At 36.5% G+C, this 13,364-nt stretch overlaps 1 protein-coding gene across 3 annotated transcripts in view; it reads right to left on the bottom strand.

Annotated features, from left to right (window-relative positions):
* Positions 1-1,369: 1,369 nt before the first annotated feature.
* The window catches only part of LOC308190895 (uncharacterized protein), a 64,776-nt gene continuing 52,781 nt past the window's right edge, over positions 1,370-13,364 (bottom strand). Inside the window, exons 3-7 of one of the 3 annotated variants that reach the window (XM_080582695.1) lie at positions 9,390-9,443; positions 8,800-8,931; positions 3,693-3,774; positions 2,663-2,905; positions 1,370-2,004 (exon numbers count right to left, since the gene is read on the bottom strand). In XM_080582695.1, the coding sequence (XP_080438821.1) occupies positions 8,908-8,931; positions 9,390-9,443 (78 nt within the window). In that variant the 3' untranslated portion in view covers positions 1,370-2,004; positions 2,663-2,905; positions 3,693-3,774; positions 8,800-8,907. Of the gene's footprint in view, positions 2,005-2,163; positions 2,906-3,692; positions 3,775-8,799; positions 8,932-9,389; positions 9,444-13,364 lie in introns of those variants that run through there. The other 2 variants (XM_080582693.1, XM_080582694.1) reach the window with 2 other exon arrangements.

Raw genomic sequence — 13,364 nt, 5'->3', positions numbered from 1 at the left:
TCCTCAAGAAAACAAATTTTGAATGATCCCTATTTACATTCAGTCTGCATTGTCAGAGCTTTTATTGTGATCTGAGGGGTATACAAAACCCTATGAACTTCATTGAATTGGACCAGTCATGTATCAATGTATTTCCCCTCAACTAATATTAACTGTGGTACAATACTCCTGTTCAAGTTGAACTCTTAAAACTTTATGACCTCAATAAAATTAATATGTCTTGCAACAGCTATTTAGCATCTTCCTGGACGGCCAGATCCTTCTGGGTCACCGCTTCCCTTGGAGTCCCGTCGTTCATGGAACTGCCCCAGACACAAGATATGAGATTACCAGCAGCACAGTCCCAGACAGACTAACCCTCCTCTTCCACTGTCTTACCAGAGCTTATGACAATTCCTATGCAGAAGGGAAAAGCAGTTGATAAGCTATCACACTTGAAAATCAATAATGCTAACATTGCAATAGAAGAGCAGGGGCACTATAGAAGGTGGTGGGGAGGGAAAGGCTTGCTTAATAACCCTGTAAATCTGTGCCTAGTCTGTCAGCAGGCTTCATCTTTTCCAATGCTCTTTGTAACAGATTTTTCTAACATACAGCTTTTAGATCTCATGTATGGAATCATAGAATGGCTTAGGTTGGAAGGGACCTTAAAGATCATCTAGTTCCAACCGCCCTGTCATAGGCAGGGATGCCACTCACTAGATCAGGTTGCTCAGGGCCTCATATAACCTGGTCTTGAACACCTCCAGGGATGGGACATCCACAGCCTTTCTGGGCAACCTGTTCCAATGTCTCATCACTCTCTGAGTCAAGAATTTCCTTCTAACTTCTAATCTAAATCTCCCCTCTTTTAGTTTAAAACCATTCCCCCTCATCCTGTCATTATCTGATTGAGCAAAGAATCGCTCCACATCTTTTTTATAAGTTCCCTTCAAGTACTGAAAGGCTGCAATGAGGTCACCCTGGAGCCTTCTCTTCTGTAGGCTGAACAGCCCCAACTCTCTCAACCTTTCTTGGTAGAAGAGGTGCTTCAGCCCCTTGATCATCTTTGTGGTTTCACTCTAACAGATCAACATCCTTCTTGTGCTGGGGGCCCCAGACTTGGATGCAGCACTCCAGGTGGGGCCTCACAAGGGCAGAGCAGAGGAGGACAATCACCTCCCTTGACCTGCAGGCCACTCCTCTTTTGATGTAGCCCAGGATGGAATTGGCCTTCTGGGCTGCAAGCACACCTTGATGGCTCATGTGGAGCTTTTCATCCACCAGAACACCCAAATCCTTCTCTGCAGGGCTCCTCTTCATGAGTTCTTCTCCCAGTCTATACTCATTTCTGGGATTGTCCCAGAACAGGTGCAGCACCTTGCACTTGGTCTTGTTGAACCCCATTACGTTCATGTGGGACCACTTCATGTCAAGAGTGATCATATTAGTTCTCTAATGGCAAGAGACTACTCTGTGATAATAGCGTGTGCTTTAGCTGGAGAAAGCAAAGGCTTGATCCCAGTTTAAAACAATAATAAGGCAGATTAGTTTAAGAAGTTTTATTTTGCAGGGACTGTGCTGGACTTCATGCAGAACATAAATCATATCCCATGGTAAAGAGAAACTACAATAAATTTGCCCTTAATACCCAGTTCTCCGAGAACAACTGCCTTCTTGAAACTTGCATGAAAAGAAGCTCAGCAAAAATAAATAATAATAATAATAATAATAATAATAATAATAATAATAATAGTAATAATACAGCTCTTGCAAATTTGTGATTTCTCACCAGAACTGTAGCAACAATGACCTGAGCTCATCTCCTGCCTGCCCCTCTTCATAACCTCATTTGTAGCAATCTCAGTGAAATCAGAAAGCACTCTTACGAAATCCAGGAAGCATCGTGGAGCAGGCTGATCCCTGTTGTGCTGGCAATATCTGTCCCTGGTTATCTGTAAACATATCTTCCTCTTCACAGAGAAGCTGGATGCTGCAGTGCTAGGCACCACTGACAAGCTTCAGCTTGGAACACAGAGATTAAAGGAAGAGGTTTTCATAAAATTAGTTAACTATTTTCACTAATGACAGAAACAGAAAAAAAATAGTGAGCAAGAAGAAAAAGCTATAGTCCTTCAGAGTGTTTTATAACTTGACTAAAGGTATCATGGATAACAGGGACTTTACAGGCTGTCAGCATTAACATTAGCAGTTTTTAACCATGACCTGAGCTCTGACAAGCTGTTTCCACACTGTCAGTCTCTCTGCTTGAGCTGGCAAGTCATATATAGTAAAACTGTCCAGACTTTATCTGTGCAGTTACTTAAAAAGCCTATCTGGTGCATTTGCCTGTCCCACCAGTACTAAGAGAGCCTGGAAAAGTCTGAGTGACCTGTTAATCTGAGCAATCTTATTGGATAGTTAAAAAAAACATCAACATGCATCACCAGGTTGGCTTGAGAATTCTCACTCTTTCTACTTCGGCAGATTTTTCAGAAGGTATTTCACTGTTGCTTAGTGGATGCATTGATTAAAATACTATTTACTTAGGAACTAAATAAAAGAAATTTTATCATCCATCTAGTCACTCTTCAGGATAGTCTCCCTTAGTCTCCCTTGCCTTTTGCAATGTAGAATTTAAATGTTCATTCAAAAAAAAAAAAAAATGTTGATTAAAACATACCAATGGTTTAGGTGCACATATGCTCTTGATTTTCAATATCACGTGGTCTTTTCCCTATGCCTGTGAATCCAGAAGCACTTCTCAAAATTTAGCTTTGGGAGTGCTTCCTGGCCACATCCTGTCTCCAGAGTGGAATGACATCTACTGTGCACACAGAATTGTATAAGGAGAGCTGAGTGTGTAGGATCTGAAGACAGTTGCAGCATGGGGATCTGGCAAGGGGTCTCCAATCTGAAAAGTAAACTAGAGAGCAGAAAATTCAACTTCTCTTCAATCCAGATACAGCAAACAACTTTTAAATACTGTTACAAAACCTGAAATCACTCTATTGTGCCAGTTTAAATCTGAATAAGCTCCTTTCTTCTTTAAGTAAAAAAAAAAAAAAAAGATACTGCATTTCCTAAAAGATCCAGATGTTCATTAAATATAAAATGATATTTACAATTTCTAACAACACAAACCTCTGTCTGAACACTATGAACAAAGTTTTAGATTTTCATATGGAAAATCTGAAAGTGTCAAATTTTAAGGTGAAGTTTCTAGATTACAAATAAAACAAAACACCTGTGTAAAACAACATAAAAATAATCCACATTAAATCTTTATATTTCCCTCTCAAATATCTGGTTATCAGAGGATACAAGCTTGCTTGAGCTACATGACAGACATTTTCTTTCTAGGTATATATGATCCTAGAATCATAGAAAAGCCAAGTTGGAAGGGACCCACAAGGATCACAGAGTCTAACTCCTGATTCTCAAGAAGAGCTCTTACTATTGTGTATACAAACCTTTCCCTATGCATAAAAACACCCTCCCTTTTATCCAGCTACTCTAATTCCTCAGTATGTGGCTCTTTTCTTTCCTTGAAGAACTGATGCAATAAGCCACCTGAGAAGTCCTTATCCAGCTCTAACATGTTAGTGATAAAGAAGAACCACAAGGCACTGTGGCAGGGGTGGTTCTCTTGCCTTGCCCATGTAAAGAAACAAATCCAACAAATATTAGGTAGATAGATAAGCTGTGCCTACCTGTAAAGCAGTGAAGGCAATCCTGAATCCTTTAGATCAGTAAGCAACAAAAATGGGAGGCTTTTTTCTTGAAATCTGCAAACTAAAATGTATGTAATTAAGCTCAATTCAAAAGAACCATGTCTATGAATTTTGACATGATGATTACTACATACATGCATAAATTGATTGGTAGAGAGAAAACTTTGGAGCACTGATTTTTAAAAACAGAAATAATAACTCATATACTAAAGTCACAATGTTCTCTTAAATTAAATTATTTAAGCAGAGCTTCCTTTCTGGGAGACTTTCTAAAAAGAAAAACTGATGCTTTCTCATGCAGTGGCTTTACATTAAGTCTTCACTACAAAGAAAACACTGAGAAATCAGAAGTCTAAAGAGAAAAGTTATGCAAATATATGTTTTGTTTTATTTCTGTTAAAATATATTGTCTACAGCCCAAGTTTAGCACTGCTGGAGACCTTCATATGCCCAAATACCCTTATGAGAAGGAAACAACAAATAATCTTCAATGTTGGTAAAATTTGGGGTATTAGGTTAGCTGTAAAGTAAATTCCTTCCTCTGTGATTTTTGCGTGGGAACGTGAGACGACAGCTGCTGTGGTAGTATGTTTTCAAAGGGGTAAAAGATATTTTGCTTTGTATACTTCCACAATACAAGTCCTGATCCATCTCACAGTAGAAGAATTGGAAGCTTTATTTTCTTTGAGCCTTGATGAACTAAAATAATCTTGGATGTGACATTTTCTAAGCTCTAAAGTTCTTTTGCTACAAACCCTCAAAGAAATCTAGGATAGAAATTGAATAAGTTGGTAGTGAGATTTCAGTTGTGGATATAAAAAGTCAGGATCAGAACCTCCACCCATAAAAGCCTGAATGGTCCCTATTGAACTGAATTAAGTGATGGATTCAGTGCAATTTTTGAAATTAAGAAAGGTTTCTCTCATTTTTGTTTCAATGATGTTATTGAGTTGTGAAGCTGCAAATGATTTATTTTCTCTCATATCTTGTGGATTCGTGGCATCTTCTGGTTAATTGCTTGTTTTGTTTTGTCTGAATGCTCAATGAACATTATCAGATCCTAAGCCCATATCTTACAATGGACCTCATTTGCAAAGAAACAAGATACCAAGTATCCTTGTTTCCGAATACCTTGTGTAAAACAGGTAAACTCTAATTACTATATTTGGTCAACGTTGTCTGAAATCTAATGTTTTGAAAGCCACTTTTAATTCATAAATGGAAAGGATTATATAAATGCCAAATTACAAACCATTAATTATTATCTAATAGTGAAGTGGCACAATGATCACTCTGGATCTAAAAGCACTAGCTGAAAATCTTGGACATGGATTTTCAGTTCCTAAATCTAATCAGAAGTGAACTGTTAAGTACTTTCTGTATCTATCTATCTGTGGACTGGAAGGCTAAACAAAATCATCCATGAAAAAAACCCTCCCAAAACACAATTCCATCTGCAAACTTTGGGGTTCCCTCTTAACTTGAAAACCTAATGTTGACCTCCAGTTGCATGTACAGAGAAAAGTAATAAAGGAAATGACAAATGAACTATTTAAAGCAAGTACACAAAAATTGGTTACAGCAGATATTCAGACTTGTCTTGACGTACATTCTTAGGTATGTGTGCTGTTACCACTGAAAGGTAAGCTACTAATTATTATAAAGGTCTTTGTGTTCTCATCCATGCAAACAGCAGAGCAAGCAATTGATAGATCAATTAAGCCAATGTATCTGCACATGAAGAATTACTGACAGGGGAATGTAAGACATGCACAGGTCTTTTTCTGTTTTTCAGTTTTTAAGTTTTATATAGTTTGTGTGTAAATTTAGTCGGATTCAAGAAGACCTTTTTGCTTAGTTTTATTCAGCTTTCAGGTTTTTTTCTTTTGTTAAGATTATTCTTGTATAAGTAACTTCTTACTGTGCACCCTCAAGGCAAAGAAAACCAATGACCTTGAAAGGAAGGCCCTGGAGGGGAAAAGTTTTGGATCCTGGGGCTCCTTCTCAATGTCATTCTGGAATTAGTACAAAGGTCCCTTTTTGGAGCCACTTGTTCAGCCATCAGGCTGCTGTGAGACAGTGAAGCCAAAAGATCACACACAAAAAAAGAATTAATACTGGAAATGGTCACAGCAAAATTCATGCAGGGGAGGTCATTGTTCTGAAGACAGTCAACAGGCAAACACTTTCAAATTTGTGTTTGCTGTTTTGCAAGGAATTTCTTCACCAGAAGTCCTTTGCCAGAGGTTGGATGAAAGGGGATGAACAGATTACTACGGACAACTTTGATTAACTTGTAAATAGAACAGCAGGAATAGAACAGCAAACCTCTACACAGAATACTGTTTTCCAAATGAAGGTCAGAAATTACCAAAAAAAAATGCAAGGTTGTTGAGCTGTTCCTTAACTTTTTTTTATTTTCTTTAGTGTGAATAACAGTGTGTTCTAAATCTCAGTAGCAGTTTATATTAATCTTTTCCATGCTGGAAGTAAGGTGTTAATAGTTCTAAAATGAAATAATACCTAAACCACAACTCAGTCATTTTCTTCATAGTTCAAAGTTATTTGCATAAGATATATCACCCTTTATAAATATTTACTTTGTTATAGCCAAAGAAACTGCGAATTATATGAGATGAGTTTGAATTCCTGTCTCTTACACTTGTCTTTGAGTCTGCATCTTTCACTCTTGTTGGGCTTGAGAAGATGAAGAGAGCAAAATAATTTTTCTCCAATAAGATCCAATGTGGACTTCAAAGTGAAAGACCTGAATTCTACCTATAAAATTTGATTACAGCCTGATTAAAAAGATGGGGAGAAAAAAAGAGCTGTATTCATGGGCTCATTACAGGCACAAAAAGGGGATGCTCATACAGACCATAGAGAATTTAAAAGATTTATTTATGATGTATTACTGTAATTTTTAATTTAGACATGCAAATTTTTTAATTTGCACTGACTGCTTTGCCTTAATGGTTTTGATTAATACTTGGAGGTAGTGTTTGTGAAAGAGATTTATACTGTGATTCATCTGCAAAATAATCAAATCATTACCAGCTAATGACAAAGCTGTGAAAAATGATATAGATATTGTGTAACTCGCAGCTATTGCAGTGCATGTGAAGGTACCCAGTATTTCCTGCAAATGTGGACTTGTGTTAATAACTGCTCAGAAGTTTGCTCTAGGTCCCCTCTAATTTGGTTTAAAAATAAAAAAATAAATAAATGAAATTTTATCTTAATAAAGCTGTCTGATAGAAACATCAGTGATTAACGTCCCTGAACCCTACATTCTCATGGAGATGTCAAAGTTGGGGACACCTCCCCTCTCTATCCGGGAATGAAATCTCATAGAAATTACCACCTATCTCTGTATCTTACTTCAGTAGTCAAAAACCAAAACGTCTTGTGATAAACAGGAGAGTTTGCAACAACAAGAGTAGATAATGTCTGTGTTTTTCATTATTAAAAAAGATAAAAATAAGAATTGCCTGTAGCTTTCTAAGCACTTTGCAATTATATCTTTCTTACTTCCTATTATGGAATTCTTCCTTCATTTTCTGTTCTGGGGGATGTAGTACTGTGAGGCTAATGAAAGGATTATTGAGCTCCTAATATATGATATTTTTGCAACAGAACTGGGTATACACAGATGTACATGCACATAAGGTCCACAGTCTTTAAAATAATTTTAGAACTGGAAACAATTTCAAACTATCCCCATACAATTAGCTGGAAATATTCTTTTGCTTGACTTCAAACTGCTTTTTATGGATTTATAGCAGATTTTCCTTTTCTTTTCAAAAAGATTTTCCTAAAGAGTACATGAATCAGAACTTTCTGCTGAAAAACACGAAGAAAACAGGAAAAACTAGTTGCTTACCAACTTGTGAATTTACACCTCTAAACCAACCTAAACCAATAGCTGTAAACTAGACTAGGTCTATCAGAAACAGTAAAACTATATTACTTTAAGCCAGTTGACAGTTTGAGCCATTGGTCCCAGGGATATGAGGATGCATTTTCACCTCATCACTTAAATTCAATTTAACTGTACCTACCTTGCTGCCTCTCTCCTTACCCTTGACAAACCAGAGTTTACTGATATTTCACTTGTATTCCACGATGATTCACTTCAGTTCAACAATCTGACAGAAAACTAACATATCAAAAAATTTATGCTTAGTTTATTGACGTGACTCACTCTTCAAGTGCACAATTACTATAGTTGAGTCAAAGAAAGTAAGGGGAGAATGTGGGCAGGAAAGACTGCAGACATCCCTCTGGACAGTATCCTCATTTTTGAATCCAAACAAGCAATGATGTCCCCTTTATTAGTCCATGACATATAGTGGGATCTCAAGCTAAATGGAGGTCCTACAGAACACATCCAGATTCTTTAAGCTCTCATTTTCTAAGCTGAGCCACTGTCAGACCTCTTCATGATCATAAATCTATCCTCTGATTTTTCTTACTGTGTGATTCATGCTTTCTGGCTTTACACAACAGACTCTAAAAGATCGACAGCCAGTTTATGGATTGACAGGAACTACTTATTTTCTGCCAAACCCTCCTATAAAAATGTGTGGTCATCTGATACAGTGATTCAACTATTATCACTTGAATATAAAAACCTAGCCACCTCCCTACCTTGGACGAATGTTGGTCTGTGTTGTATAAACTGTTTTGGATTGCATCTCTTTGTACAACCTTTTCTGATCACAGGTTTGAAGTGTCTCAGTTCACATTATTGACTTAGTCAACTGATGGCTGAGCAGACTCAAGCCTGACCTACTGCCTATCAAATACATCTTCCTTCCCGGGCAGGGCTCAAACCAAAACCAGTCCTACACCACAGCTGACCTTCCACATCTGTATAAACAGCCTTAAGTGAGAGACAAATTCTAAGCATGAATAGCTAGGAAACTTGAACTTAAATGTGAGCTTAAGTCTAAGGTAGAATGATAGAGTAGAAGTGTCTACTGAGTCCTTAAATAACTTCTGTTGAGGTAAAGCTATGACACATTCAAGAGGACTGCTCTCTCAAGCATGCTGTCAGCTGTGAACACCAAGTCTGACATTTTACCATTCAGCATAGGACTCCACAGCCCTGCTTTCTTCAACATGTCTTGTAGTCCCCCAGCTGTTTATTCATTCTCCTTCAGCTTCTGCATCACTGTTTGCTCCTGCTCATTCATTGCTCTGGGTAAGAAGAATTCTAGAGAAACAGGCTTGTGGTTAAAGAGAAGTGAATGAAAGCAGGAGACAACTGGAAGTTTAAAGAGCATGTACACAAACACATCCAGGAAAAATATGTTTGCTTTACATAAAAGGGTAGTGACACAATGTGAGTTATCTAAGGAACTGCCTAGATGGTGCTGTGTTGGCTACCTGGCTGTGTGTTGCTATATTTGCTCAAATCTTGTTGCTGATCATATCTTGGAGTGGAAAGCTGTTAGCAAAATTGTGACACCTCTCATTCTACACTAGTTATCTGTGCCACCAAACAATTCATGAGGTGTAACTTTTAGTGTTCCTCACATTGACGATTAACATTTTCATCAAGGTCAGTGTAATGTCCTGTAATTAATAAAAAACACTCATTTTCTCTCCTGTAAAATCAGCTAGCCTAAAATTACTGATCTGTGACTTCATGAAAACCATTGGTTTCAATACCTTGCAGTGATTTGGTCCAGGGGACTGTGTGCACTGATTTGTTGTCCAGTTGATCTGCAATTAAAAAGAACATTGAAGGGCAAATTCATATAGAGCAGCACTGGATCTGCAAAGGAATTTGAAAAATACTAAACATTGCAAATATTCCAAAAGTGAAAATTTAGACACTGTATTACACTGTTATGCAGCCTGGCTTGTCTTGCTTGTATAGGCAATTTGGCATCTATGAATAGGATTCACCGAAGCTAACACTAAGCACAGAGTGCTGAAACAGATGCTGAAAAATGGATTTGAGCTTCACCACCCCAAAAACAGGTAATTCTACCTGGTTCAGATTCTTGACCTTCTGGAGATAAATATCTAAGCATGGTTTGTTTATGCACTCACTCATGGCATGAATTTAGTTACAATTTTAAATTCAGTAGCTCAAAGCTTGGTACTTGGAAAATCCAGGCACTTTCAGGGTTGGGAAGCCGTTGAACTTTAAGTTTTAATAATCTCAATGTTTCTATGTCCCTTTTGAAGTAATTCCCAATTATATCCATAAACAAACTCTTTCAGTCTGCCCTAATTCAATATCCAGTGAACAGAGTAGAGATCTTTAAACCTACCACTATTTTATTATTCAAGACAAAATTGTGTTTAAACTAAATAACATAATATATAAATTTTAATAACATATATTTGTGGTTTCTTTAGCCAAACATTTTACAGCATTTGAGTATGTAACCATTTATTGGGAGATTTTTCTACTGGTAAATATTTCATATATCAGGAAATCTTAAAATACATTCAATTTCTATCTTTACCACTGTAGTCTTTACCAGGTATCAACCACTAAAAATAAAGACAAGATAATTCTTTGCAGTAATATATTGATAGAGTATAGCTTCAGGCTAAGACACTTGTAAAGCCTTGAAGGAGGCAGAGGATTATTGGTCTATAGTAGTCAAATTTAGTCAATCTTAGAAGTTTTTCTGGAAGAAAAAATTTGCTTTTTCTTTCCTCCAGATATAGCTGCTTTCATTAGCTTCTTCTTTGCATGGCAATTTGACTTGCCATTACTGATTTCTTTACAAGATTTATGTTTTATTTCCTTATCTCTAACTATGCCTACAACTGGACACGTATATATGTTAAAAAAAATAATAATAATAAATAAAGTGCTGTTATCTTTGACATAGCTTAATTAACACTTTATCTGCATCTAGTGTGCTTTATAACTTAAACAAGAAAACAAAAAAAAAATCAAGAAACACAACCTTTCAATATTTGGAACTGGTAGAATGTTCAAATTGTACAAGACTTGAAGAAATTCTTAGGAGATAACTACTGAAGCCAAATAGAGTTGTAAGTATCCAAACGGCTTCATTAGGCAAAACTCTTACAAGACATGGATGTGGCATTTATGAGGTTGTGGTGACAAGGAACTTGAAATGATTTGTGTCTTCTTTAACATAATCATATAGATATGAACAATTCATTCTACATTGCTGCAACTGGATGGAGCTTAAGACTGTCTTTTTCTATCTATATCAATATTCATTAACATTACGTCATTTTATGATTGGAATAAGAGATTTCAAACATTTCTGCTAAGTATGACCAGGCAGATCATTATGAGTTTTATACCATTGATACACAAAATCCACTGGTTTCAGTCTAGGTGCAGATGAGTGAATCTGTGTGGCAGGTTTGTTTCTCATAGTTCACCAATCTTCTTCTGAGTCTGTGAGAAGCCAAAATTCAGTTCGAAACTTAGAGTTTTCTCAGATCCATTGTAAAACCACTAATTTACAAATGATTCACTCTGAGAACGGCCAGTTCTGTGTTGCAAAATTCTAACTGTTTTCAGGTAAAAATTATTTTGGAAATCATAGAGAGAAAAAAAAAATACCATGAAAAATTTGCATATATCTTTAGTGGTTTTTCCAACATGTGTGAAACCCCAAGCGATTTAGTTTTGGTTTTCAGTACTAAAGGGAAGGGGGTGGGGAGCGGGGAAGAGGAGAGATCGTACAACTTTACTTACAACTAAATTCACAAATACTTTGTGAGGACTCTTTCTTTTCTTTCCTATGTTATTGTAGTTGTTCTGAATCTGTCCAGAGATGCAACTACATATGGTCAATATGTTGATATACAGGTTGTGAAGAAACCTGCTTTGACGCAACAGGTACCTGCCCAGCTTCAGCAGTGCAGCATTAAGACATTTGCAGACACAAAGCACCATTGCTTTGTAGAAGTCCAGTCATATGGTCAGACATAAGCACACAGTCAAGGCCTCATTTGGAAGATTTCACGCATCACCTGTGTCACGTCACCACACTCTGTAAGCTCCCCTGCATATTCTCACAAACCCATAAATAAAACCAGTTTACAGAAGAGTAAAGTCCTCAAAAAGAGGACAGGAGAGGTTCTCTCCAACAGCAGACTGCTGAGGTTTAATAAGTCACCCAGTGATCCTAGCAAATGAAACTTCAGAAAATATTCCTGCCAACCTGATTGGGCTGTGAGTTCAGGGGGCAAGTTCTACCTAGGAAAGGGGTGAAGTAAGGAACTTGCATCCTGGCCATCTTTGGGAGACCAGTAGAAACTCTGAACTACGGTATGCCTGCAGTATAAGGAGGAAGCACACAAAATGCAGTTCACACTTATGTCACTCTCCTTCAGTTACAACACACTGGATATCCAAAAACTTGTCTTGCCTTTTCCCAGATCTGGAATTTCACCTGTTTTCTTCCATAAATTACTATATCTAAGCAATTTTAGTTCTTTACATTGGTACTATATCATAAAATCTCACTCCAAAACTAGTTAGAAACCTGCTAATATCCAGTCTACATTTAATTTTAGATAATTTTAGAACTACTGCTCTTGTGCCACTATTGCTTTTTCAGTTAAATAGATGTTTTCTCTCTTCAACACTTTTTCCTGATTTTATTTCTGAAGAATCCTCCTCTCTCTTCTCAACCTTTGTTTTTCTAGGCTTAACAAATCAGGAAATCAGGTCTTTTAATCTCTCTTCATAAGACTGATTCTCCATTCTAGCATACTAGCTGCCTTTCTATGCTTCTGTTTTAAGATCATCTTTCATGAACACAGGTGACCAGAACTTTATATAATATTTGAAAAGAGGCTTTACCAAATATTTGAACAATGAAATAACAATTTCCTTATTCAAAATGTCCTAGATGATGCATCTCACAATTATAGTAAACTTTACAATTGCATTAGACTTTTCAAAGTTGCTTTATATGAAAAGCAATAGTCAACCTCCAGGAAAATTAGTATGTCCATATTTCTCTCCCGCTACTTTTAACTGACAAATACATATTATATTCAAGAAGGAAAAATAAATAAATAAATAAATAATCTAGCTACTGGTCATTAGATTCCTGGCTTTGCAATATATGCTATTAAATTTTGTCTCCTTTCATCACTCTAATCAACAAAATCATCTTGTTCCCCATTTTATGTTCTCTGCGTATCTCATAAATACCTTTTTAATTGTTACTCCTACATCTCCTATATAACTAATCAATATGTTAAATGGGATCACAACAAAGACAAGCCATTAAAACATTTGACAAACTCTTCTTTTGACAGTTTCTTAGTCTTCTGACAGTTCTCCTGTAAGAATAATTACCATCTTTCAGAATGAAGTCCAGTCCATTGCCATTGTCTAAAAATATATATTATCTCATTAAAAAAGATACTGGGTTTATCAAAGATAATCTACCTTTGCTAAACCAATGTTGTAATTAACCTGTATTCAATTTATCTTCATGTTCTTTCCTTCACAAACTGTTCTAAGATTGTATGCTGCTGAAATCATATTAACAAGTCTGTAGTTGTCCTCATCACCTTTTTGCTTTATTTTTAGGTTACAGATACTTACTAAATTGGCTGTCCTTAATATTTAAAATTTGGACTTGTTAATATGCATATTAGCTAAATACTCTTGCTACTAGG

This window comes from Anser brachyrhynchus (assembly GCF_964034855.1).
Source record: "Anser brachyrhynchus genome assembly, chromosome: 2".
Taxonomy (NCBI): Eukaryota; Metazoa; Chordata; class Aves; order Anseriformes; family Anatidae; genus Anser; species Anser brachyrhynchus.
This window is presented reverse-complemented; position numbering and strand designations above follow the sequence as displayed.